The sequence below is a fragment of the Bactrocera dorsalis genome, chromosome 4, assembly GCF_023373825.1.
Source record: "Bactrocera dorsalis isolate Fly_Bdor chromosome 4, ASM2337382v1, whole genome shotgun sequence".
Taxonomy (NCBI): Eukaryota; Metazoa; Arthropoda; class Insecta; order Diptera; family Tephritidae; genus Bactrocera; species Bactrocera dorsalis.
The window spans coordinates 74517181-74544812 of record NC_064306.1 but is presented as its reverse complement, the minus strand read 5'-3'; the positions used below and the strand labels follow the sequence as shown (position 1 = coordinate 74544812).

The 27632-nt window shown below is 35.4% G+C and overlaps 4 protein-coding genes and 2 long non-coding RNA genes across 9 annotated transcripts; 3 read left to right on the top strand and 3 right to left on the bottom strand.

Annotated features, from left to right (window-relative positions):
• Positions 1-100: 100 nt before the first annotated feature.
• On the top strand, positions 101-12535 carry LOC125778365 (uncharacterized). The gene is made up of 3 exons (XR_007422656.1): positions 101-1386; positions 8438-8641; positions 8695-12535. It is a non-coding gene; the product is annotated as an uncharacterized LOC125778365 (long non-coding RNA).
• On the bottom strand, positions 1462-8059 carry LOC105228327 (dynein axonemal intermediate chain 3). Of its 2 annotated transcripts, none has more exons than XM_049455537.1 (10): positions 7698-8059; positions 7482-7641; positions 7283-7423; positions 6562-7223; positions 6326-6500; positions 5924-6114; positions 4761-5858; positions 2935-3110; positions 2676-2878; positions 1462-2601 (listed from the first exon to the last, which is right to left on the bottom strand). In XM_049455537.1, the coding sequence occupies exons 1-10, from the start codon at positions 7825-7827 to the stop codon at positions 1986-1988; spliced, it is 3552 nt and encodes a 1183-aa protein (XP_049311494.1). In that variant the 5' UTR covers positions 7828-8059; the 3' UTR covers positions 1462-1985. The 2 variants fall into 2 exon arrangements, with proteins under 2 accessions (XP_049311494.1, XP_011206428.1); XM_011208126.3 differs by having other exon boundaries at positions 7482-7633.
• Positions 12536-14906: 2371 nt separating the features above from the next.
• On the top strand, positions 14907-15644 carry LOC105228325 (adenosine 5'-monophosphoramidase HINT1). The gene is made up of 3 exons (XM_011208121.4): positions 14907-15068; positions 15121-15262; positions 15314-15644. The coding sequence occupies exons 1-3, from the start codon at positions 15019-15021 to the stop codon at positions 15581-15583; spliced, it is 462 nt and encodes a 153-aa protein (XP_011206423.1). The 5' UTR covers positions 14907-15018; the 3' UTR covers positions 15584-15644.
• On the bottom strand, positions 15641-16788 carry LOC105228326 (rab-like protein 3). Of its 3 annotated transcripts, XM_011208125.4 has the most exons (4): positions 16532-16785; positions 16305-16460; positions 16014-16238; positions 15641-15959 (listed from the first exon to the last, which is right to left on the bottom strand). In XM_011208125.4, exons 1-4 carry the CDS (start codon positions 16584-16586, stop codon positions 15748-15750), a joined length of 648 nt encoding a protein of 215 aa, XP_011206427.1. In that variant the 5' UTR covers positions 16587-16785; the 3' UTR covers positions 15641-15747. The 3 variants fall into 3 exon arrangements, with proteins under 3 accessions (XP_011206427.1, XP_011206426.1, XP_011206424.1); XM_011208124.4 differs by having other exon boundaries at positions 15641-15956; positions 16014-16460; positions 16532-16788; XM_011208122.4 differs by having other exon boundaries at positions 16014-16460; positions 16532-16784.
• Positions 16789-17503: 715 nt separating this feature from the next.
• LOC125778423 (uncharacterized) lies at positions 17504-22829 on the bottom strand. The gene is made up of 3 exons (XR_007422687.1): positions 22356-22829; positions 18189-18238; positions 17504-18113 (listed from the first exon to the last, which is right to left on the bottom strand). It is a non-coding gene; the product is annotated as an uncharacterized LOC125778423 (long non-coding RNA).
• LOC105228324 (protein obstructor-E) lies at positions 21159-26144 on the top strand. The gene is made up of 4 exons (XM_011208120.4): positions 21159-21442; positions 25284-25499; positions 25558-25752; positions 25805-26144. Exons 1-4 carry the CDS (start codon positions 21388-21390, stop codon positions 26032-26034), a joined length of 696 nt encoding a protein of 231 aa, XP_011206422.1. The 5' UTR covers positions 21159-21387; the 3' UTR covers positions 26035-26144.
• The last annotated feature ends 1488 nt before the right edge of the window (positions 26145-27632 follow it).

The following is a 27632-nucleotide window of genomic DNA, read 5'->3' as shown; positions in this document are numbered from 1 at the left end:
TGTACATATGAAAATTACATGCAAAAATGTTTATATTGTGTATGAAAATCCGAAAGTACACAGAACGAACTAAATTCCGTGACGATAAACGTTGTGTTGTTCAGCATATTAATTTTAAAATAAAATGGGAACGCCTTAATGAATAGACAATTTTGTAAAATTAACTTTGAAAATATTGCTAGGGCTATGGCTATGATGGAACTTTATGTGAGCGCCACAAGCGATCAAATATTTTGATGTATACAAAACTTTCCTTTCTTTTTCTTTTTACGTATTTTGGTATAAAATTTACTTATGATATAGCTAACATGTCTAGTACTTTCTATCTTTATTTATCTGAAATATCTGTTACAAAAATAAGTGGACTTTAAGAAAGATTATCGTAAAAAAATGGACCAAAGAGTTTGAAACCAACACGAAACTATTAACATTATTGTAACTGCTCAGGAGTTTGAAGGAGCATTCTTTACTTGCACCAATAATAAAAAAGAGAGTTTACTTAGCAAAAATATGAAAGAATAGATCATTTAAAAATTAACTTAAGTAATTAAAAAAATCTGTACATATTTCTGTTACATGGAGCCATTATCCTCGGTGTCAGGCAGTAGTTGTGTAATTTAACCCTGATGTGACAAACCGGGAAATATTACTATTAAATCCTACTAAATAGAAAAAACACATTATAAATCGTATATGTGAGGAGGATGACATACTTGTACTTTATTGCAATGTACATATACAATCTACATCGCAGTTCTTCAACGTTTCCAATACCATTGTCAGTAACTTATTGTCTTTTGGCTTTGATGGAGGTAAATGTCCCCCATTTCCCCCCTCTGAATCCGCCACTACAAATGTTACACCTAAAATTTAACAGTTGGAATTGTTTGGCTCTTTTGAGCGCTTGCCATTGAATGATGTATATATTAACTATATTGAGCTCGACATCGTCTCAGAGGATAGCTATTCCCTACAGGGGAGTATTCCTGCGGTCGATGTCACCATCGATCAGACAATATTGCACAGGCTAGCCCTCCACAAGTATCTAGCTAACAATCCTTACCTACAGTCCGGAAAATTTCGGGAAGTGACGCTAGCCAGTACAAGAATTGCATTTGACTGATAGAATGTTCCAACGTATGGCAGTCGGATACACGGAACAGACTGTGCGAGGAACCAGGAATTGCTGAGTGGTCGATTTCATTTACGAAGTTGATGGTATTGCCAGTTAACTGCAGTGTAGTGAACAAGTTTGAAACGCATTAAAGTTAATTGCTTATTTTGGCGCGGAGTATGCATACTTCTTCGAGAGTTTAGAGAGTAGGTTTAAGAGAAGCTCTCAAAGAGAGACGATTTAAATAGGCGAAGAAAACAAAGTAAAATCATGTAAGTACTATCTTTGAATAAGTATTTAGTTAGACATCTAGTAGTGGTTTGTATTAATAATTTAAAACAATATTCGTTTTATAGATAAGCGCATTTATTATCAAAGGTATCAACCTTAATAGTAATGTGATATATTTAAATACTTTGTACCTTAGTTAAAGTATTTCGATAAGTAGATGACCTACACATAGAATTTAATTGGGGTTTGCACCGCGATCTAAGGTCACAAAGGCCCAGCACTTTGACGAGTTTCAAGAACTTGCTGGGCGCTATTGAGGCGATGTGATCCTTCACTCACACATACTAGTAAATGGAGTCATCCTATCTATCCAAAAATTTTAGTATACACTTAGGGTAAAGTTAGCTTGGCTAAAGTATTGTGTAAACTTCGAGAGAGACAATACCTTTTAGAATTCGGACCACACGTTTGATTTTCACATCAAGTATTTAAAGAGTTTTCGAATAAAAGTCTAGCGTACTTAATGTGTCGATAAATTTGTAGAAGTTTGAAACACTTTACCTATTTCGTCAGAGGGCAAAACCAATCAATGAAAATCTGAGATATTTTTGGTATTTTTTACATTTATTATTGTAAATCTTTAGTCTCCCATATATGTTGACCTCGTATCGGAGTCCAAATTTTGTATTTCATTATTTTTATTTGCATTTAAAGATATTTGAGGGTCAAGAAAACTATCGTACCACCAACTACATTCTTCCAAGAGATCTTCATCTTGGATGCATTCATACCAATATATTCGTTCAGTATTCCCACCTATTGACTTGTTCAGCAAACGTCGACGATGATCTCCACGGTATAGAAAATCTATGTAACTTAAAGTATCAAATGCATCAAAATCCTTTACTATTTCATTGGATTCCATTTCAATATCAGCATAATCATCGACGGCCTCCATTAATACTCGTACAGATGAGATTATCATGTCGATACGTTGTAAATCAACTTTTTCATGTGGTAGTATCCTCGCTCTTACAGATGCTACTTCTTCTCCTACTCTTTGTTGGATGCGAATTAAGGATTGTTTTTTTGCAGCCTCGTAAGCTAAATGTTTTTTCTCAAGCCGAGTTTCTCTCTCTAGCTTTTCCTCATCAACACGCTTGCGAGACATTAGAATGCTTAATAAACGATTCAAATTCAACTCATCCCATTTACGTTTCATTCGTTCCGTATATGAAAGGTTTTTCGATTCATCTCTGACATAATAAAAAATGTATTTGATTAGAAGAAAATAAATTTTTACATAGAATGAACACTTATTAAATAATACTTATTCTCATCTCCTCCTTCTTTAACTTTGCGTGTTGCATTTATTATATACTCCTTTTCGAGGCGTTCTAATTCTTTCCTGGTATCTATTTCGGCCTGACGTTTTGCTTCAATTATATCACGATTATTTTCGAAATACTGATGTTCCCAAGCCTGAATAGATTTTTTACGGTTCTCTTCCTTACTAAAATACTCTTTTACTCTCTGATACAAAGGATAATATATTTATATGACAATAATATTATTTTTCACGAACTAACCTCCAATTCTTTCGGCTCTGGGGTATAAAAACTTTGTGGTAACTTCATCATCCGGAAACTACTATTATAATCACCTATCCCAAGTAGCTTCTCCGGTTCTGAAGGGCGATGTTCCGATATCGCCGTAATTATTCCACCACCCAAAATGTCATTGTAGCAGGCATCATCGTCTCGCGCTTAATAATATGGGAAAATGTTATGTTATATAATTGGTAAAACTTCCAAAGTTCCATAACATTAAGGTTTACTTTCCGTTTTTTTTGTTTATTTAATTATGCTTTCGCAACATGTCGCAGAGTAAATAAATATAATATAAACAAGTAAGGAAGGGCTAAGTTCGGGTGCAACCGAACTGTTTATACTCTTGAAACTTACAAGAATCAAAGCCAGGGAAATACTTTAAGGTGTAATACAAATCACATGGAATAAAGTCAGCCGGATGCTCGAAAATCCTGATATTAGTTATATAGCAGCTTGGCTAAGTTTTCGCTCAAGTTTATTTATTTTAGGCACAAAGATAGACTGTTATGAGTAAAACACGCTCTCCTATTTGGAATAGCTCACATATTGTCAAATATATGCGGTACAAAGTCACCCGGAGGTTGGGGTAGAAGTTTTTATAAGATTTGCACTCGCAAATTTTGTTGTGGCAGCTTAAGGGGTTTAGGAGATATGTGCATTAAACTTGTTAGAGGGCGGGACCACGCCCACCTTTTCAAAACTTTTTTCCCAAAGGTGTCCCTTGCTCCTTCAATCCTCTGTACCAAATAACAGCTATATATCTTAATTTAGTGCTTAGTTATGGCACTTTATATGCTTTCGGTTAATGGCGACTTGTGGCCATGGCAGTGGTCCGATTACGCCCATCTACGAACTCGAAATTTTTTTTGTACTAAGGAACCCACGTACCAAAATTCATCGAGATATCTTAATTTTTACTCCAGTAACGGACGCATGGACAGACAGTCAACCGGATTTCAACCTTTCTCGTTATCCTGATCATTTATATATAATATATATAACCCTGCAACAATCTTGCTTAGTTGTAAGTGTAAGTGATACGTACAACTGTTAGTAGGGGCATGCGAATATTCGAAATTTCGAATTATTCGACGCGAATCGAACCGAATTATTCGATTCGAGATTCGACCCGAATATTCGCATTATTCGAATTATTCGAACTATTCGAATTACTCGAACTATTCGAATTACTCGAACTATTCGAATTACTCGAACTATTCGAATAGTTCGAATAATTTTAATATTTGACTATTTGCATGATTTTTTAATTAGCACCAGTAGTATCTGAATCTCTGTCATGCATCCGACGTACATTTGTCATTTTCGTTTAAAATTTTCAAAAAATCAATCGACCCGTATATTCGCATTATTCGAATATTTCGAATAGCTCGAATAATTCGAATTATTCGAACTATTCGAAATATTCGATATTTGAATCCTTAGATTCGATTCGACTCGAATCGAACTGGATTCGCATACCCCTAACTGTTAGCTGAACAAAACTATAATATTCTATAGCTACTGGTTGCAAGAGTATAAAAATATAAATGATATAACTACACAAAGTCAAATTGATTCAATTCATTGGCACATTGATCGTATTGATACTGATCATATTTTTACTGTTGACTTTATATTGTTGAGCTATTTTTGTGAGTCTGTTAAGCTCTGGTCAAAACTTTATTTATTATATAATATAACCTTCAATTAACTAATCATGGGAATTGCTTTTTGTTATTTTTAAGGAATGTTGTGGGGTTTACATTTCTTAATATTAAGATAATTGTTTTTATTATAGCAATTACCTAAAATGTCCCAAGCCTCCATATTTCCATCAATACGAGTGAGATATAAAATTCCAGGTCGTGATTCACTCCATGTAACAGCTGTTAAATCTGCGGAGCATTTTCTCCAAAATATTGGCGAATAATTAAAGTTCTCTTTCCACACAGCAAATATAGTCCGACCTATTGAAACAAATACAACTGGATAAAATGGATTTTTCCTTATTGCAATTACTGGTCCATCATGAACTCTAGCAAAATTTATTGATTTTGAAACGTTTTCGCGGCATTCTTCATCAGCATATGAACCTAACCAATTCAGTCTTTCAATGTGTCCATAAAATGATGAAGTTATAACTGACTGTCTGATTTCCTTTGGATTAATTGGTTCTAAAATCGTAGCAAAATTATTCGAGTTTACTCTTTTTTTTGCAGAATCAGGAATCTTGCAATGAAATACAGATGAATCGCAAAATATAGATGTTATGGGTTCATTAAACACAATAGTAAATATAGGTTTTAGCAATTTATTTTTATAGATGGACTCGCTCTGTGTCAGAGCTTTGGGTTGGTCATGTCTTAATGTTCCAGCTTGAAGTTTCTTATCATTTGTTGAATCCAAGTCCCAGAAAGAAATTGTTCCATCCACAGAGCAAGTGAGAAAAAATTTATGCACAATCTCTTTATTTGGATCATTTAGAGTCTTTCCAAAAGAATTTACATAAAAATGTTGACCCAGCCAATATATACCAGTAATTGAAGACTTTTGTGATACCTCTAAAGCTGATGACATGACGGGCGGTACAATAGCATCTTCATTTATCTGTATTGTCCATTTTAAAAAATCAGCTATTAAAACACGATATTTCGATTGTGCCGCTGTTAGTATTTCTTCAGCGTCAAGCTTTTCTGCCCGACCTTGTAAATCCCAAGCAATTATTTGACCATTTTTACCTCCACCGAATAAAAGATTGGGGTCATGTGGACAAAATGATAGAACGGTCACTTCTTGCGATGTTTCAAACTCTAATTTGTAATTTAAATTATCAGCAAAGCTCCACATTAATATCGGATTTGGCTGTAATACAGCCCGTTGAACTACATCTACATGTCGTGAGACTAAAAGTTATTAAGCATTAATTACACAAATTTTTATACCAAAATCAATCTAAAAAAAATTGTACTTAATTCAATTGTTGCAGGAGTATTAAATGTATAAGAGGTTGCAATTAATCCCGACAAAGAGGAATACCAATCTATCCCACAAACGTAGCGCTCATAGCTTTTGGAAATATTAGCAAAACACAAGGTTTCTTCTAAGTGTGGAGTGGTATAGTGTTCAATCGGTTTATTACAAATGTATGCATAATCATTACTAAAAATATAAAAAGAAACAAACAAACAAAGCGAATAATTAAAGAAAAAGATCTTTATCTTATCAAAAATAGGTATATTCACTAATTCGGATGTATGCGTTCAACTCCGATGTTACTTACTTTCAATGATTTAATTAAATACTTATTTAGGCAATTAGAATATAAAAGATTTAAATTTGAAATTCCTTTAAAAAGCAGCCCATAACTTACCGATACATATCAATTTGATTAAACTCAAGGGTGTCCAGTAACAGTCGAATATTAGATGACATTACGGGCTGTGGTTTAGGTGTTCGGGGTTCTATTGGAGATGGGGTTGGACTTCGGCTAGACCCATGTATTTGATCCTTAGAGGTCTCGTCTTCTGATGTTTCATCCAATTCATCTTTGTTTTAAAAAGTTATTGAAATTTAATTAATTTAGTCATATAAAAAGTAATCAAAAACCTTCATCATTTATTTCATATAGATATTGTGCCCAGGCATTTGTTGGAAATGTAGGGTCGGTTTGCTGTTCAAGATCTATTAAAGTTGGAGCGGATTGTATTCCAATGGTAACTCGACGCCGCGTAACATTTTCAAATTTTATTAAATCACTAGGTAATAGCTCTACATATCCATCTCGTATATCCGAAGATTTTCTTAAAGAAAATTCTTTGACCTCAGGTATCCTTAAAGGATATACACTCTGCACCTCGACCTCTAACGGACTTGAGTGAGCTTGCTCTATGGTCATATTTACTTCATTTTCACTACCGAGGGATATCCATCTACGAGGCTTTTTTATCAAACGTTTGTTTACAAGCCACCGCTCATACAGCTCCATATTTCGAATTATTGTTAATGCTATTTTCGCGTCGGCAGGACTTAAAAAAACAATGAATGGATCACCCTCAGGAACATCATCTTGGTTCTCTGTTAAAATTGGTGCGTAACCAAATAATAAATGGTCCTCTAAATTAAACCCTTCAAGAGCTGAGCTCATAAAATCACCATCATCTATATTTTCAAATTGGTCTATTAAATTTTTATATTTTATTTGTTTCCAAGGGAATTCTTGAGTAACATTTAATCCAACCAAAAGTTGTAAACGTCGCTGCACATTTTCTCTGCAAGATAAAGTAATGTTAATATTATTATATGAATATATTAATATATAGATACATACTTCAGGATTATTTGATGACAGGATGGCAAACTAAAAAGACTTCGCCAAGCTTCAGCAATATCATAGTTATGCTCTGGGTTGCCTTCATCATCTGAATCAGGTTCCCGCCACTTCTTAACTTGCAGTTTACCTGTTGTTACTCTTTAAATTGTAAAAATAAGAAATATTTAAATCAAAGCCTTAAATAAATTATCCCTACAAATGAACATCGGAGTCTTCTTCTGCAGGCATATCATCTTGTTCAGTAATCACAGTATTCACTGTGGTCGGCTTGGCTAAATGAGTCTTTGATGGTTTTCTTCGCGATTGCGGTTTAAAGTTCAAGCTGGTAATAGACTTCGACATTTTCTTCTTAAAAACTAATTCGAATGAGTTTTTTTATATAGGAAATAAAATTTTCAAATTAAAAACTTACAATAAGTTTTTATCGACTGAAGAATAACACAAAAATCAAAAGATTGTTTAATGTTGATTTTCATTGGAATTCTATGGCAACAAAAATTGTTTTTTTTTTTCTTTAAACAAAAGTAGAGTAGTACATACATATGTATAACTCGAAAAAATAAGCTCTTTTATAACTGAAACTTTTTGTTTCCTTATTTTTAAACGTTGAATAATAATGTTTATAAAAAATAAAAAAATAGTAAAGGTACATGCTTAATTTAGGTTACCTTATGTAACAGTGGCCGAGGCCGGCATAACATATGTACATAAGTATGTATGTATGTACATATACATATAAAACATAGAAGTGCCAGCCGAACGTTTCATAGCCATGCATTCATGAAATGTATTGATTATTGATTTGTATTGAACACGTGAAATATTTGAGATGAGTAAAAAATTATACAATATTATAAATCAATTTTTGACCTACATATGTACATACATACATATGTGTATAATATGAGTTAAATTCGATCTTCGCTGGTTATCGAAAATTGAAATTCGAGTGGAAAATTACATATGTATGTACGAGTATGTATCGAATTTTCTATAGAACGAAAGTAACTACGAAACTCCAATGCATTGAAAGAATTAGTGCGGAAACTAATAGCCCTGACAGACAACAGCGCTAATTTGCATTAGCCGGCTTAATATGCATTAACTTACGCATTCACCCTTGTTAATGCAAACTAATTAGAATATTTTTAGATGGAAGGAAATAAACAATGAACTACATATGTGGACAATCAGTGACGAAAATGCTTTAATTGATTTACGGCGTGAACGAGTCGGAGAGTTGCGACGTGCTAAACGAAATTTGCCCAGCTATGCCGTTATATCTGTGCAAATGGCACACAAATTTACTCCAAAAGAAGTTCATGTAAAAATAAGGAATCTCACACAAAAATATAGGTATACTATGTACGAACATAATCTTTTTGACATTAACTTTTGTGAAATTTCAGAGAGGAAAAGAAAAAAGTTGGACCATCGGGGGGCAGTCCATCGGGATGGAAACATTTTGCTGCGGTCCATCAAATTAGCCAATGTCAACTGAACCGGTGTGTACGCCAGTAATGATATTGACGAACTCGCCATTGGGTAGCTCAACATCAGCAGTGGGTACATCTAAAATTTTCAAACATTTCGTATGTGTAACTCATTTAGTAATAAACGGATATTTTCATTAAATTCATTTTGATCTTCTAAAAATAACAAAATTGCCATTAATATTTTCTTCTTATTCATTTTTATTTCACTACTAGCTGACCCCGCAGCCGTTGTCCTGCGTGAAATTATGTATTTTGAAATGAAAAGAAAGTTAAATTTATCATTTCATTTTTGTTTTTGCTTTTTTTCAATGTAACGCAGCTTTATAAAGAACGTTTTTTGGTTTCTGTTCCGGTGTACAGAAAAAAATGGTTTTCCAACTCGTGAGCACGCCACGGCCGTGTGAAAAACATAGCATTTCCAAATTTATGCCTCACACTATGCGACTACCTTTAGGTCCTGTTGATTGACATCACAAGTGCAATTTTCGCTGGAAACGGAATACGTTTGAACTTAAATGAGAAATCGTTAGACCTCAAAGGAATTCGTAGAATCAAGCATTCTCCCCAATTAAGAAGAAGAATCATTCTCCCCCTTGTATTCAATAGGTGCGTCACAATCAGTCGGGTTCCATTACACACTTTCGGCGCATGAAGATTGCGAAACATAATAACGACGGATCCTACTTTGAGACGCAAATGATGCGGTGGCATACCAAACCTGTCAAAGAATTTAGAAATACCACTGGATAATTCACGGCGTCGTCTTCATTATCAAGACGATCGATCGATTTGTATGAGCGCAAGTCTCCCGGAATTTGACTTTGAATCTTCCAGTTTAAGTCAACAACATCGGTAAAATTCACGGCGTCGTCTTCATTATCAAGACGATCGATCGATTTGTATGAGCGCAAGTCTCCCGGAATTTGACTTTGAATCTTCCAGTTTAAGTCAACAACATCGGTAAATTTGGCAGCTAACATTGCGCGTGCACTTAAGGAATCGTAGTTACGATAATTTGGCCAATGTGCGAACATTTGTGATGAGTTCATCTTTCGTGAATTGATAAAGGGAAGATGGAATTGATATCGAACCACCAGAATATCAACCGAAATTGTACCATTTCCAAATTTTTAGCGAAGACGATGTAAAATGTCTTCGGCAATGTCGATGTTTATATCGAAAAGTATGCGAACTTCATTTTCATTCCAGTGATTAGCGGGTTCCAGCATTTGTAATTGCTGGCTTACTTCTCCAAAACTTGCACAGATGGAACCATTCACAGTAAGCAATGACTCAAATAAAGTTGAACCGAGAACATTAATCAATAGCAACCGAAGCTAGAAACAATCGTCGTTTTTTCGGGTGGATTGTGTAAATTCGTCCTAATGAATTAGTTGATAAGACACCTGGATGTCAATCTACTGGTTGGCCTTGCTTTCTGCGTAATATCAAGGTATTTTCGAATAGAGCAATGCTCTCACAAACGCATCACTGACGAAAGCTGAGAAAAAACTCGTCAATGTTAATTTTGTTGCTGGCGATGTTTCCACTGGCTGTAATGTATTCTCTGGGATGAAATACACTCTTTGGCCATTCTCCAAATTAACTGCGAGACGCACAACAGTCGGAAAACGTTCATGAATTGCAAAAGTAAATATCCTACAAAGCGCTTTAGTGCAGTTCACGTATCGACCATATCGTTCAAGACCAATAACCGCCATGTTGCTTCCTTTGGTGACGTACTTACAAACGTATTTTATCGATAACACCAAACTGCAACAGTGGCGAATATGGTACGATCCATGTGTTGTCAACTTCGTTACTCACGCCTCTAAATTAAATGCTAAATGTTCTGTTATCTGGTGAGCGACGCCGATAGAGTGGATATCCATCATTTCTAGTTTGTGTTTCCGAAAGAAAAGTACGTGGATACTGTTTCGTGCATTTATTGACAGACATACAAACCGCAGTGGGATTGTGGTGTCCGCAAGGTCCATGAACCGTCTTGGTTTTCATCACTTCGTATAAAACTGGATCTTTCTTTACATCAGGAATTGCCACATGGTTGAATGATTTCATCAATTTGATCTGGTGTAACCACCTTCCAATATCCAAAGAAGAATGTGTGAGTGCGGCAAACCTCTCTTTTGCCACTCAACAGAGTACATCTAGCATCTAACAGCACAATATGTGCGTCGCTTCAAGATAATGTCCATCGAAGCTGTTGCTTGAAAAGTCTTGCTGTGACATCGTGACGATCGCTTTCTGATTGATCGCGACCCATAATACCGCACGTACATATGTCAACGCATCCTGGGAGTAGTCGTTCATGTGCCTTGGGCTGCTAATGTATGTTGATGCCAAAAAGAACGCCGACCGATATTAGCGCGACCTCTTCATGGCATCGTGACAAATTTCAATCTGTAATTGATCACTTTGTGTGAAAATCACATAACATTTTCACGGAATAATTTTCAAAAAATTTTGAAGCAAACGCCAAATTTGAAAGATCTAAATAATTGAAAAACAAAACAAAAAAAATTGAATAAAAAAAATTGTATGGAAAAAAATAACTTTTTGGAATTGTTCAATTTTCCGACTTTTCCTCATGAGAGACATACAGCTTTTTATTTCTAAACCTTTCCCGATCCACAACGAAGAACCTCTTAAAATTTCATCAATATTGGTTCAGTCGTTCCCTTAGCGTTGCTAATAAACAAACATCCATTCGTTTCTATGGGAAAAGAAAAGGGCCGCTTTTAGGGATTTTCCGGCAATTTTTCGAGTTTTTTTCTCCGCATAAACCATCCCTGAACCTCAACGAACATTTTAAAAAAAGAATTATCAAATTTGGTTCAGTCGTATGAAAGTGATGCGCGTACATACATTTTGGCGATTCATTTTTATTTATATATGTAGATACATATATATACTTAGATTTCTAATATGTAAGTAAACAAATTTCAACATCAGCTGTCTAAATGCACAAGTTTGCCGTCTGGAGGATGGAGTCATGTGTAGAAGTTCACGCAAGTGAGGAATCTCTGATCGCCATTCACTTGGGAGTGGTCAGGAACGATTATTTTTCATATGACTCAAGCAGCTCACGACTTCCGGTCTTTGACCAAGTGTCCTCTGGGTAGCCTAAGGACATCCGTTTGAAGGCGAGCTAAAGTGAGAAGGCGAAACAAACCCCTACATAGGGTTGTGCGCTGAGTTTGGGACCCGCCACGTAAAAAAACACCCCCAGTGAAAAGTTTCAACCAGCCTCGGATGAGAGACCCCCCTTTTGATGACGACCATGGCAAACGAATTAAGGACTATGATTTGAGGGCATGCACCTGGAATGTCCGATCCCTTAATTGGGAAGGTGTCGCTGCCCAGCTGGTTGATGTCCTCGTGCAAATAAAGACTGACATCACCGCCGTCCAAGAAATGCGATGGACGGGACAAGGACAGAGACAAGTAGGTCCTTGTGAAGAATAACAAAGCGGCGGGGCCGATGGATAGCCGGCCGAGCTATTCAAACACGGCGGCGAAGAACTGATAAGGAGCATGCATCAGCTTCTTTGTAAAATATGGTCGGACGAAAGCATGCCCAACGTTTGGAATTTAAGTGTACTATGCCCAATCCATAAAAAAGGAGACCCCACAATCTGCGCCAACTATCGTGCGATAAGTCTCCTCAATATCGCGTACAAGGTTCTATCAATCGTATTGTGTGAAAGATAAAAGCCCGCCGTCAACAAACTGATTGGACCTTATCAGTGTGGCTTTAGACCTGGAAAATCAACAACCGACCAGATATTCACCATGCGCCAAATTCTGGAAAAGACCCGTGAAAGGAGAATCGACACGCACCACCTATTCGTCGATTTCAAAGCTGCTTTCGACAGCACGAAAAGGAGCTGCCTCTATGCCGCGATGTCTGAATTTGGTATCCCCGCAAAACTAATACGGCTGTGTAAACTGACGTTGAGCAGCACCAAAAGCTCCGTCAGGATCGGGAAGGACCTCTCCGAGCCGTTCAATACCAAACGAGGTTTCAGACAAGGTGACTCCCTTTCGTGCGACTTCTTCAATCTGCTGCTGGAGAAAATTATTCGAGCTGCATAGCTTACTCGAGCAGGTACAATCTTTTATAAGAGTGTACAGCTGCTGGCGTATGCCGATGATATTGATATCATTGGCCTCAACACTCGCGCCGTTAGTTCTGTTTTCTCCAGACTGAACAAGGAAGTAACGCAAATAGGTCTGGCAGTGAACGAGGGCAAGACGAAATATCTCCTGTCATCAAACAAACAGTCATCGCACTCGCGTCTTGGCTCTCACGTCACTGTTGACAGTCATAACTTTGAAGTTGTAGATAATTTCGTCTATCTTGGAACCAGCGTAAACACCACCAACAATGTCAGCCTGGAAATCCAACGCAGGATTACTCTTGCCAACAGGTGCTACTTCGGACTGAGTAGGCAATTGAAAAGTAAAGTCCTCTCTCGACGAACAAAAGCCAAACTCTATAAGTCGCTCATAATTCCCGTCCTGCTATATGGTGCAGAGGCTTGGACGATGACAACAACCGATGAGTCGACGTTACGAGTTTTCGAAAGAAAGGTTCTGCGAAAGATTTATGGTCCTTTGCGCATTGGCCACGGCGAATATCGCATTCGATGGAACGATGAGCTGTACGAGATATACGACGACATTGACATAGTTCAGCGAATTAAAAGACAGCGGCTACGCTGGCTAGGTCATGTTGTCCGGATGGATGAAAACACTCCAGCTCTGAAAGTATTCGACGCAGTACCCGCCGCGGGAAGCAGAGGAAGAGGAAGACCTCCACTCCGTTAGAAGGACCAAGTGGAGAAGGACCTGGCTTCGCTTGAAATATCCAATTGGCGCCACGTAGCGAAGAGAAGAAACGACTGGCGCGCTGTTGTTGACTCGGCTATAATCGCGTAAGCGGTATCTACGACAGTAATGAAGAAGAAGAACTCATTTAGTAATAAACGGATGTTTTCATTAAATTCATTTTGATCTTCTAAAAATAACAAAATTGCCATTCATATTTTCTTCTTATTCATTTTTATTTCACTATTTCTAACAAGTAAACAAATTTCAACATCAGCACAAATGCACAAGTCTGCCGTCTCTTACCATAAAATTTTAATGGGCATTAGCGTTGCTTAATGTGTCTTAATTTTGCGCGTCTGTCAGGGCTATAACACATACATAGATTATAATTATATAAATATTAATCTACATTCTCTGCATGTAGTTTACAGCGTTGTGAATAAGATAATATGACATTTGAAGGATAATGTGCTGAACACGTAGAGTGCGACAGACTGCAAGTGACATCTGTCAAATATTAAACTACATACGTTTTTATGGCTACAGTTATTTAGACAGCTGCACGACTGCAGGCCGTCAGTTGTCGCTCTCGCTAACTTCAAAACATTCTTAAATTTGCCACCGACAGTAGGACGGCAGTAAAGTTGGCAGTAGAGAGGAGTGATGCCACTAATATGTTAAATGTAAAATTATTCAAAGCTTTGACAAACCTGACGTTATTTTACAAATGAAAGCATAAAATAGCTCCGTTATATAATTTGTAATAACAATTGATAATTTAAAACGAATAAATTTACCTATTTACTTATTTTTTGCATAAAAAATTTCACTTTGTACAAAATATTAGAATTTCTTTGAAGTGCAAGGTATTAGTATGGCCACAACGAAATTGTGTACATGCAAAATGGACAGCTGTGTTGTCTTGTGTACATGCTGGCCATTGTTATGTCGTTGCCTTCTTACAAATGTTCATGTAGATGAATTCACAACGCCATTTACAGTTCACTGTCGTGCTGCCATGTTGTGTCGCGCAGAGCGTTAAGTGCTGAACACATAGAGCTCGACAGACTGCAAGCGGAATTTGTCAAAAATTACAATACACAAGTTCTTAAGTACACAGTTATTGAGACAGCTGCACAACTGCATAACAGTGTCCATAAAAACGTGTGTATTTTGATATTTGACAGATGTCGCTTGCAGTCTGTCGCGCTCTATGTGATCAGAGTGTAAACAAGAAGCTTGTGGAAACGACTAATTAGGTTCACATCTGTTTTGAAACGGCAGCACTGTTGGTGGGCACTATCAGAGAACGTAAATATAAAAAAGGTAGAGAACGTATATCATATAATTTACGTTCTCTGCTAAAACTTCGGAACTACATACATGCGTATGAATTTTCTCGTTTCAAGTGCAGTTTTGGTTTTACGGAAAAGGTAAAATTTTTGTAATTCTAAATATTTGACTCTCAATGTTGACTTATTCTAGCTTGCCTCGACCTTTAACCAATATTGCGAAAATGTCTAGTGAAGTTGAGAAGGCACAAACAGCGGGTGCCGCCGAAGACACTATTTTCGGAAAAATTTTACGAAAGGAAATTCCATGCAATTTCATATATGAGGATGAGAAGGTTAACTTATAAACTTTTTTTTACATGGGTTTTACAATTTCTTGTTTTTAGTGCGTCGCATTTCATGATATAAATGCTCAGGCACCTACACACTTTCTTGTAATACCTAGGAAGCCCATCGTGCAACTATCGCAAGCAAGCGGAGATGACAGTCAATTACTAGGCCATCTTATGTTAGTAGGTGCAAAAGTAGCCAAAGATCTAGGATTAGACAAAGGCTACAGAGTTGTTATAAACAACGGTCAACACGGAGCACAATCTGTTTATCATTTGCATCTGCATTTTCTCGGAGGACGTCAAATGCAATGGCCTCCAGGCTAAGGTTTTCGATAAAAAGTAAATCAAATAATACAAAATAAAAAAGATCATTACAAACACTCCATTCTAAAGTACTTTTTATTAAGGATATGATAAGGGTAACATTTTACATAAGTATACATACATATACATAGTAGTGTCTCCTTTTATTATTGTTTTTTTTTTAATCAAGTAAATTGTGAGCTTATTTTGTTCCCAGCTTCCGCACTTGCATGTTTTCTTCTATCTGAGGATGCATTGGGCAGCTCGCGAGAATGATTTTTCTTCTCAATAACACGGTCGAAAAAACGAGATAATTTTACGGCATCAGTTGTTCCTGCAGCAAAACTACGAGAATCTCTACAATTTAGCCATATTTCTTCCGAACCACAATGCTCTGCTGTAATTTTGTCCATGTATTTTAGAAATAAAACTTTAAATTTAATTTACTTACCGATCGAACCAATTTTTTGAAGTTGGTTTGATTTCCGTTTTTCCTCTGATAAGTCTAGCTTTGCACCAACTACCAGCAAGGGAAGTTGTGTCGATCCTAAAAATTGCTCTGGATCAAATGTATTGTCACAACTTAAATTTCTAATGTCTTTTCCATCTTTATTAAGGATTTCAAAAAGCCAATCCCGTAAATTCTCTTGACTTTTACGATTTGTTAAGTCATGAACTAGAATAATTCCATGTAAAGTTGTATAAAACACACCTCTCGTATTTCTATGGCTTAATGACCCACCAATATCAAACAGTTCAATAAAATACGTTTTTTGATGAGGGGTCCCCTCCTTATATTCGTGAAGCTTGACTTCTATATTGCATCCGACAGTCCATCCTGGCCGGGTTAACGATTCACTATGTGCTATCAAGTGTGTTAAACATGTTTTTCCAACTCCTAGAAGAGGATGTCGCATATAAAATGCACTGCGTTCAACGCAACCAATAAAAGAAAATATACAAACATACCTGAATCTCCTACTATAAGCACTCTGGCTTTTTCAATGTTATTCGCCATCACCATTCATAAAAATACATGTTTGTTCGCAAAAATTGATATTAGTTAAATAATTTAAATATGAATAATTATTAAAAATCAGCGATCTATTATCGAACTATTTAAATCAAATCTTTGATTTCAAAATACTTATATATGGGTTTGTTTTAATCAATTAAAGTGAATCAAAACATAATCAGCTGTTCTATTGTTATAAAGGGAAATAAAAATGAACGAATTCGCTGTCATTGCCACCTCGGTGCATTACGGGGCATCTCGACAGGGTAAAATCTATGTCTTACTAACTGTATTGGCGTGCCTATTAGTGATGAGCGATATTTCACTACCGGTGATTTTTTCACTGTGATTGAAAAATCGCAAATCGCAATTGCGATCACTTTTTATAAATAGCAGTCGCTTCTATGAACTGCGATTGCGATCGCAGTTCGAAACTGTGAGCGCAGTTCGAACCTGTGATTTACGATAGCAGTTCGAACCTGTGAATCACGATCACAATAGCAAATAGCAGAAAAGTAACAACTTTCTTCAGGGTATTGTATATATCGTATATGCTATTTTTCGTCATAGCGGTTTGAAGTTTTGAGTGTAACGTTCTTATATAAAGCATTTTGTGATGAAAACAAGAATTGTAACTAATTAATTTCAGAAAAAATGATGGAATAAAAAAATTACGGGTTTAGCGGGTATTCTAAACAAACAAATTATCAACCACACTAATGGTAATTCCTTCTAAGAAATGTGTGCAATACGCTATAAGTGTCAGGTAGCCGAACCGCTCCAATATTTGGGAAAATTTAGTGAAAAGAAAGGCGGAAAACCTACGTAAGTGGTAAGTGGAACAGACCCGGACTTTTATTCGGCCAAACAGTGTCAAATTGGCAGAATCTGCCGCCACAACAACAACAACGACGTTTGAAACGGCATTTCGCAATGTGATAAAATAAATTTTTGAAGAGCTTAAAGCATGCGCTACATCAGTTCGAACCTACCTACGCTACACCTTTGCGCAAATGATTATGTTATGATAACAAATGCCCACTTACAGATTTGGCAATGGCAATAGCAATAGATTTTATAGTTAGTAAGACATAGCTTTCATCCTGTCGAGATGCCCCGTCACATAGAAATTTTGAACGCGCCTTTACTGTTGATGTTTTGATCCAAGCAAATACATATGACTTTTTTGGTCGTTCACCAAGTAATCTCATTTTTTAGTGCAAATTTTTGTTGTGTAAAATATTTTATGAAAGTTTATATTCTTCATTTTGATCCAATACCTTTTGTCATGCTTCGGGCAGAGATCAGAGATTGATTCCATGCTCATAAAATTGTTTATCCTTGTAAGCACCACTCAACTTGCCCAGTTGATCCCAATACACTTCAGAATTTCTTTGAAATCCCAGCTAAAAGATACCCTTCGATTATCGGCCTAAGAAGTGGAACAATACGCTTCAAAAATTGATAATTTCTTTAACGTTTGATAAGCAAATCACTGTCATTGATGTGACGAACCAAATTTCATTCTGTAAGAACCTGTGGAATCCATAAGATGCTTAGATGTTTAATATGGTGTTGCATTAGACAAATTTAATCTTTCAACAATCTCACCAATTTCAAGAGTACTTCCTGGACGTGGTGCATCCTCAAAATCGAAATTACTGGAAGGAAATTTTCCAAAATAATGTTTACCCTTTTGAAAATAAACTAGTAAAATATGCCGAAAATGCTAATTTCGATCTACCATCTTCGATAAGGCAGCAAACCAAAACTTTTTCAAACAATTAAATATTTTTTTTACATCGTAAATCGGATAAGTGTGAGGTTGGCTACGAAAATATTCAATAAGATCAGCTGTTGGTAAAAAATGAACCTTATTATAGACTAGTGCTTTAGGTTTTGAAAATGTTAAAGAGGGGCGTGGTTGAGTTTTTAAGGTTTAAAAATGGTTTATCTCTAAAAGACCTGCAACTTTTATATGCAGACTTTTTTCAAATTAACTTAAAAGTTATGTGAAATAATCAAATAACTAAGTTTTTAGTTTTTTTTATTGTTTTCATGTTCAAAAAATTTGTTTTTTTTACGATCTCTACTCAAAATTTCATAGGTCGAAATAAGTAAATTTGAAGAAATTACAATCACAACCTCTTAATAATCACATAATTTAATTTATTAAGCATGGCATTGGAGAGAAAATAATGAATATGTTGAATAACCAGAGGAAGCATTGAGTTTACACAATAGAGCAAAATAAACGTAAAAATCGCCTATCCGGGAAATATTCTACGGATCATTCTTAACAAGAGGATATGGGTTAAATATATACAAATGATCAGAACAATGAGATGAGTTTAAGCCCGAGTGACTGTCTGACTGTCCGTCCATGCAAGTGGTAACTTGAGAACCCCTACGGACCGTGTGAAAATTATCATAACTGCGCGCACTCCCCACATAACGACTTTGTTAAAATCTACTAAAGCGCGTTAAATAAATAACCAAAAACTCCAGAGACATTAAATTTTTATACTGATATGGTATGGATACAGTTTTATAAGAAGCGATGTCAAAATTGTACAATGGGCGTGGCAACGCCCTCTTTAAGGTGAAATTACATATGTATCTCGGTAATTACTCAAATTATTTCAACCAAATTTAGTATATGATATTATTTTCATAGTGTGTTTTATGTCATAGCGTGAAAATGAGAAAAATCTGACTACAGCCACACCTACTTCGAACATATTACACAATTTTAAATTCCTTTTGATTCTTTCGCTTTCCGGTATACAAATAAAGAAGCAAATAACATACATAAGTACGAGTATATATAAAACTTTGCACGAATGGTGCTCTTGAAGTATGCCACCTTATGACCAAAAATTGTCCAAATCGAACCAAATTTGTTCAAGCCCCTATGTACTGAATACGCGCACCCCAGTAATTATAGTTGACTTTTGACCGAAAATAGCGGTCAATGTGTGAGTTATCTTAATAAAATTGAGAGTGCTTGTTTTACTAATAACAGTGTGTCTTTGTGCCTAAAATGGATAAAATTGGGCGAAAACTTGACCTATCATTAGCCGATACCACTAATATTAGGATTTTCGAACACCCGGCTGATTTTGCTTCATATGATTGGTGATTGTATTATATGTGCGGAACCCTCATGAAACCTTGAGAGCATTTTAGAGAGCATATTAGCATATGGCCTTTTAATTGTATGTAGTATTGGCAAAAATTAGATAAAATTGGGTCAATACTATGTCCTTTATAACTAATATGAGATCTTCAAACTTTTGTCAAATTTAACTGAAGCAAATCGTTTATTTTAACACACCAGACTTGAAAGTTAATAAGACAAAAAAGTCTCATTCAAGTATTTATTTAACGATCTACTTAATGACAAAACGGTTTTTTGAATACTGTTTGCTATGATGATTAAGTTTTTGAACAAGTAGTTTAGAAGTGAGCTTTGGCGGCAGCGGCAGCTACAATCTACAAACAAGAGAAATAAATGTTCGAATTAATGGTCTATCAAGAGCATTATAATTTTGAATTATTCACATAATTTTTTTGAAAGTTCGAGCCCCACAAACATAAGATATTGAACAGCATGAAAAGCAGCTGTCTTTATGCCACGATGTCTGAATTTGGTATCTCCGCAACTGACGTTGAACAACACCAAAAGTTTCGTCAGGTTCGGGAAGGACCTCTCCGAGCCGTTCGATACCAAACGAGGTTTCAGACGAGGCCACTCCCTATCGTGCGCACACCCCACGGCGAATATCGTATTTGATGGAACGGTTGACATATACGATATACGATGACATTGACATAGTTCAGCGAATTAAAAGGCAGGAGCTACGCTGGCTAGGTCATGTTGTCCGAATGTACGAAAACACTCCATCTCTGAAAATTATCGACGCAGTATCCGCCGGGGGAGCAGAGGAAGAGGAAAACCTCCATTCCATTGGAAAGGCCAGGTGGAGAAGGACCTGGCTTCGCTTGGAATCTCCAATAGGCGCCATGTAGCGAAAAGAAGAAACGACTGGCGCGCTGTTGTTAACTCAGCTATAATCGCGTAAGCGGTGTCTACGCCAGTAAAGAAGAATAAGCTATTGAATCATGTGTCGGAAATAAAGCTTCGATTAGTTGCAACAGTTTCCAGCAAACATTTTTTTAAATTCGACCAATTAAGGTTCAAAGCTAAAAGGTTCCTTGTACACAAAATATTTTATTCAGATGACATATGTATACTTAAGAGGAAGTATACATATATCTCAAAATGGAGTTTTTCCACAAAATTTGATATTAACTAAAAACTGTAATAAACAAATTCGTTTACTGTGGATGTACATACATATGTATGTATGTAACATCAATTAAAGGCAAAGGCAAAGGCAAAGGCATTTTAGTATTAGATTGAACTGTTTTGTTCCTTTGGGATTTTAAGGTCTAACCATGTTTAATAGGTAAAAGCTTTCCTATCGCTTTTTACATTGTATACAACAAAACAGCAATAGGGCAAAGTTTTATTTATAAACAAGCTCGCGAGTATATCAAATGAGTGTATATAAAATATCTAAAATCACGTTCCTACTTAACTGCGAAGTGGTTTAACATTTCTTCATATTCAAAGATATTCAGCTTTTTGAGGTACTGTGACCAAACATATTCAGTTAAGATCGAATCGCAGTTGAGCAAACACGTTCCGGTCTCGCTACATCAAAGCAGCTATTTACAGTTACGCAATTTCAAAATTTGAAAAATTTTGATCGTTTCATAAATAATACGTTAAAGTAATAGTGTAATGCAGCAAAAAAGTTTATGTATTTTATTAGTCCTATTTGGAGTCATAGCGCAAGGTAAAACATATAAATATTTTCAGTTATTTTTATATGGAAGTGATTCCTTTCAAATCGACGATATGTACATACATACATGCATAAAGCGAACGTATGTGTGGTTGAAAGTAAAAGTAATACAGCAATAGATCAATAAGTAAAATGTATGTATGTGTGTATATGGCCACATGGTTGGCACTGATGTTATGTAAAACTTCAACGATGCATTCGTATTTATTGCACATACAGAGCATACGTATATACATGCATACATACATACATATATGTAGTCTTTTGAGTATAACATTTGTATAAAATTGAGTAGAGTTCACTTACGAATGAAAAGAAGTAGTATGAAACATTACATAACACTTGTATATACATATGTATATACTAGGTGATTTTATGAGTGCATATGTGAGTATGTATAAAAATGCAAATATGAATGGAAGTATAATAAGTATTGTTATACACAAGGTGCAATAATCATTACCCACTTTCAAGTGAAGTGGAGCATGAAACTTATATTGTACGATCTAGCCAATCATTAATTGTAGTTATTGGACATAAGTATCTACCTTTCTACCTATAAATGAATATTTGTACACACTCCACCGTTTAGGCAACCAAAGCAATTCCGGTTGAATAAACGAGCTTTCAAAATTCGCTTTCAAATTAAGGCCATTCTCCGACCATTTGATATGAGCGTTTGGAAAGAACCCTGTTTTACCAATTTATTAGTAATATTATGTATTCATGAACATGCATATACACATATGTATGCACCCTATAGGAAATCGGTCAATAAATAGTGTACTTTTTAACCAGAATTTCTAATACAATTTCAGGTTGTGAGTAGGCTTACTGTCAAGGAATGTTTATTTTATTAAAGTTTAAGTTTTATTATATTATATGTCAACATTTCTATGGTTACCTTTTTCATATAGCAGATCGAAGCCAACGCACGTATAATCCAATTATTTGTTCTTAACTTCCTTTTGCCTTGTGAGCCGCAAAGCAATTCATCAGAGCATCTAAGAGAATATACACACTTAATACTTTTCACATTCCGCTGCAAAAAGAAGTTATTATGTCAATTGTGTTGTCGTGAAAAATCGTGATTTCACATTATTTTCAATTCTTTCTAATCCATAGTTAAAACCAAGGCATGAGTGTCACAACTATATTTGGGCACTTGCATTGATTTTCTCACTATCTACATATAGCTCGGATGAAATTCGATTAAGAAGAATTAAAGTACAAAATGTTTGCAGAATACTTCTTGGTGTCTCTTATTAGGTGTTAAAATATATATTGTTCTGTTTTCTTGTTCACCTTGACAGTATGCATAACCACAACTAAAACGACTTCTTTTGTAGCTAGGTTTCAAATAATTGCCGCTAACAAATGTAGGTGCATACATACATACGTACACATTAAGTTGATGCATACAATATGCAGTATATGAAAATTTATTGTGATTTATAAGGCTAATAATTTCACCAATGGCATAGAAATTTAATTATCCAAAATACTTGGAAAATCACACACACATTAGTAATAAAATACAATTACAGAAGAGGGTATATTAAGTTTGTCACGAAGTTTGTAACACCCAGAAGGAAGCATCGGAGACCCTATAAAGTATATACATATATAAATGATCAGTACGTTGAACTGAGTCGATTTAGCCTGTCCTGTCCTGATTCTGCCGTCTGTCCGTCCGTCTGTCTGTTTATATAGGAACTAGTCTCTCAGTTTTTAAGATATCGTTTTGAAATTTTGTAAACGCCATTTTCTCTTCAGAACTGCCGATATCGGACCACTAAAGCATATAGCTGCCATACAAACTGAACGATCGGAATCAAGTTCTTGTATGGAAAACTTAAACTTTAACATTTTGGTATGGAAAACTTTTGGTAAAAGTTACTTTCTAAGGCGACAATGTAATATACGATGAAATTGTTCAGATCGGGTAACTATAGCATATAGCTATCATACAAACTGAATGATCGGAATCAAATGCTTGCATGGGAAACTTCCTCATTTAACGATATATCTTCACATATATAGCATATAGTTGTCATACAAGCCGAACGATCGGAATCAAGGGCTTGTATGGAAAACTTTCGCATTTGACGTGGTATCTTCACGAAATTTGACGTGGATTACTGCTTAAGGTAATAACATAATATCCGAAAAAATTCAGATCGGATTCCTATAGCATATATGTATGTAGCTTCCATACAAACTGGACACATAGTTACTAAAAGAAATGCACCTGTGAAGGGTATATTACCTTCGGTGCAGCCGAAGTTAAAGTTTTTTCTCGTTGGCTATAACTTTAAAAAACACGTTTAAAAAGGTGTCCTTTATTAAATCAAAACACAATAATCGCAGCTCCCAACAGAGGACAAGAATTTTTATCCTTTCAAAGAAAAAGTTATAATTTTGCATAATTAGTGGTTGTATTTGTTCATTTTGAGATATATGTAGTATAAAAAAAGTTAAGGTGGGAAATATGTATAATAAATTACCATTGAATGTTTCATCTATATGTATGTACAAACACTTACATATGTACTTACAATACTTTAATAAATGCATAATATATCTATTTATGCATACATACATGCAAGCCATATATGTATCGGTTAAATAATACGTTAATTGCCGGAGGGCTCTACCAGATATTTCTGTTAAAGTTTCTTCAGGCCGAATTGGCCTAAAACTCTTATACGTATGTATATATGTGTGATTGCTCATCACTTTCTTACGCATAGGGGTTATGAGTTGTAACGTGCGTATGTACCAGTTTCTATGATTTTAATGTTCGCGGCATGCTTTGGCATGTACATACATATGTATATTCATATGTATATATTTGTCTATACCTTTTAAATACCATGAATTCGTTTGCTGTATTGCAAAATATGACTTTTCCTCAATTACCACAAAAAAACCTGTTTTTTACTTTTAAGCAATTTATCACCTGTTGCTATGTAATGGCTTTTCAGTAAAAAAATTACAAAAAATATAGACAAATTGGAAATTTTTTTATATAATTAAAAGATATATTTATGTATGTATGTATGTATGTATTTCTAAAATATTTTCCTAAGCACATACATACATATATTACATTACTAAAGAAATTACTGACATACAAAAGAACGCGAAATCCGTGAAATAAACCTAAACACCTACATAGCTGTAGGGATGTCTCAGGGAAATTAATCTGTACACACTTACATATATTTGTACCGAGTCCACCACCTAATCTTAGATTGAAACCATCAAATCTTGATCAAGCCGGATAGGTACAACCAGAGAACGTATATGTATTTATTTTCCCTGGTACAACAACAAGATATTAAAAAAAAAAATATTATACTAGAGGACCCATCCACGTTTTACTGTGGTTGATACATTGTTAGTACTACTAATACCATCCAAGTGGTTTCTATTATTAATATTATGACTATTAGTTAAGAAGGTATAACATTTTTGGTGAACCAATCATTTTCAAATGATTCTTACATGAATTTTGAACAAATGTATTTATGAATTGTATGGAATTTTAACATAAAGAGATAAAACCCCTATGTCCTAAGCTACCTTCCCACCAATTTCCAGCCAAATCGGTTCAGCCGTTCTTGAGTTATAAATGGTGTAACTAACACAACTTTTTTTTATATATATATATAGACTATATATGTATGTATGTACATTTTTATTGTATTTAATGTTGCATATACAAATTCCAAAAATAGTTGAATGAAACAGAAATTTTCAAAAAGTATAAGTATTATTAATTAATCAATTATTATATATTTGTGCGCATTTCATACTGTTATTGAAGGTCATGGCGGTCCCATTCAAACATCCGAGTGCCCGGAAAAGATAGGTGAACAGGCATATGCTCACACTGAGCGGTGTGATCAATTTTTTCTATGTACAAATGGTACTTTGACTTTGGAAACCTGTGAAAACGGCCTCTTGTTCGATGGGAAAGGTTCAGTACATAATCATTGCAATTATAACTGGGCTGTTGATTGTAAGGGGCGAAAATGGGATCGTAAGTGTTATTCACTTTTATATTATAAGTAAATAAATTAACCTTTTTTTGATTATAGCGACACCGATAACAACACCTGGTTGTGATTATCAGTTCGGTATTTACCCTGTATCAAAAGAGTGCACCACTACATATATAAAGTGCGCATTCGGTGAGCCAATCGAGCAGGAATGCGATGCAGGATTAGCTTATGATGATAGAATTCATGGTTGTAACTGGCCCGACCAACTATTAGATATTTGCAATCCAGAAGGTAGGTTATCAAATATCTGAAAATTCAGGTAAAACACATTTATTTTATACAGCTGTCGTTGGTTTCAAATGTCCAACCAAAGTTGATTCCGGATCCCCAGCTGCACGCTTTTGGCCGTTCCCACGTTTCCCTGTTCAAGGTGATTGTCATCGTTTAATAACATGCGTTGAAGGGTATCCACGTTTGATCACATGCGGGGAAGACAAAGTATTTGATGAAAATACACTTACTTGTGAAGACGCGGAATATGCATCCTCTAAATGTAACAACTTTGGAAAATAACTGACATGATTGGTTTCTTTTCAATAGACAAATACTCTGTAAATAATTTTGCACTCTATTTACAATATTTTTTTTGTTTTATCCTAATAAAAAATGTGTATATAAATAAATTGGATATACACTACTGACCAACTGAATAGGTTCACATAATTTCGATTGTTTACCTCGGTGATCGTGAACCTATTCTGTTGAGCCGTAGTGACTGTAGTCATATGTATGTACTTAAAACGATAATATGCAGATCATATTTGACATATTTTCCTTCCATTTACGTGGTTATAGCCAAGTTAACAACAACAATCGCTATTAGGCCGATTGATCGATTTAACTCTATGTCGAATTACAGAAAAAACGTCCCCATCTGGTGGAAAAAAGTACCCTTCCACCATCACGACCGCCGCCATATTCTCCCGGTTTGGGTTCATACGACTTCATTCAGTTTGTCACCGTCACGGGGGCTTATATCGAAGACCTCCATAAAACGCATTTTTAATACGTTCCAGCCGGCGTGAACCATTGGTGGTCCACGAGCACTGTGCTTATCTGGTGAAGTGGACCACTGGTGGTTCACAGGCAAATTTATTTTTCTAGCGGCGTGGACCATGTAAATAAAATAGATTGGAGAATTAAAAATTTATATTTGTTGTAGGCGTTTTCAACATAAATAAAATTTTTTTATAGTACTTTCTAAAACAAGACAATTAGAAAAGAATCGTTATACGAACTTGACAATCTTGTGCACACAATGTATAAAATCATATGTAGATAAAAATGCGCCGGGTAGAACGTGTTAAGACAGGTTAAAGGAGTTTGTGCATAGCTGGGACAAATGTATGGAGTTGTTTTTGTCATAATGTTTGTTTTACAATGGTTTGGTTCATTCAGATTATTGTGTATATTTTGTATGTGCTGAATTTATCAAAGTTCGGTACGTAAAATATGAACTAAGGACTAAAATGATGGAACTGGCAATGGGACTACGAAACGAATATACAAAGTATTTATGCAAAATACAATTTGGTACACGGATATGCAAGAGGGGCTGCCATCTGTGGTTTAAAAATACATTAAAAAATAGGTGTGGCCCTCCCCCAGTAGATACATATCTCAGAAACCATTCAAGTTATTTCACCCAAACTTGGTGAGGACAAGACATTTGTGAAAGTGTGAAAAGAATCGACGACTATATCCACAGGCACCGAGTATTAGGACCTTTTATCGGCTATCCATGAGATTTAATTAAGATATTATTAAATTCATGAAATCAATGATTGAGACACAAAAATATATAAAATCGGAAATACGTCCCCTAACAGAATAATAATGATTTTCAATGATTTTCAATTTCTCCGGTTGACTTGATACTATTAATATCGCTCAATATGTGGCATATGGGTATCTTTGCAAATTTATGTAAACTTATAACAGAGAGCCATAAATAGACACAACGAATGTTCATTGATGAATTAGCGATGCGCATGACTATTTAGATTTATGTGTCAATTTCTATGATAATTTTTATTTATAAATCTCTTAAATTAAAAAGGCGGATTATTGCTAAAAACCGCGGAATAAAATAATGATTTATTAATTGGAAT

Coding starts and splice junctions, on each gene's coding strand:
- LOC105228324 (XM_011208120.4), top strand. CDS start 21,388: ATGCAGCAAAAAAGTTTATGTATTTTATTAGTCCTATTTGGAGTCATA. Junction 21,443..25,283: donor ATTTGGAGTCATAGCGCAAG/GTAAAACATATA, acceptor CTGTTATTGAAG/GTCATGGCGGTCCCATTCAA. Junction 25,753..25,804: donor AGATATTTGCAATCCAGAAG/GTAGGTTATCAA, acceptor TATTTTATACAG/CTGTCGTTGGTTTCAAATGT.
- LOC105228327 (XM_049455537.1), bottom strand. CDS start 7,827: ATGTATGTACTACTCTACTTTTGTTTAAAGAAAAAAAAAAACAATTTT. Junction 7,224..7,282: donor TGTCATCAAATAATCCTGAA/GTATGTATCTAT, acceptor TTTATCTTGCAG/AGAAAATGTGCAGCGACGTT. Junction 6,115..6,325: donor AATCAAATTGATATGTATCG/GTAAGTTATGGG, acceptor TTATATTTTTAG/TAATGATTATGCATACATTT.
- LOC105228326 (XM_011208122.4), bottom strand. CDS start 16,586: ATGGTGATGGCGAATAACATTGAAAAAGCCAGAGTGCTTATAGTAGGA. Junction 16,461..16,531: donor GCTTATAGTAGGAGATTCAG/GTATGTTTGTAT, acceptor ATCCTCTTCTAG/GAGTTGGAAAAACATGTTTA. Junction 15,960..16,013: donor TCAAAAAATTGGTTCGATCG/GTAAGTAAATTA, acceptor ACAAAATTACAG/CAGAGCATTGTGGTTCGGAA.
- LOC105228325 (XM_011208121.4), top strand. CDS start 15,019: ATGCGTATGAATTTTCTCGTTTCAAGTGCAGTTTTGGTTTTACGGAAA. Junction 15,069..15,120: donor GTTTTGGTTTTACGGAAAAG/GTAAAATTTTTG, acceptor GACTTATTCTAG/CTTGCCTCGACCTTTAACCA. Junction 15,263..15,313: donor TCATATATGAGGATGAGAAG/GTTAACTTATAA, acceptor TCTTGTTTTTAG/TGCGTCGCATTTCATGATAT.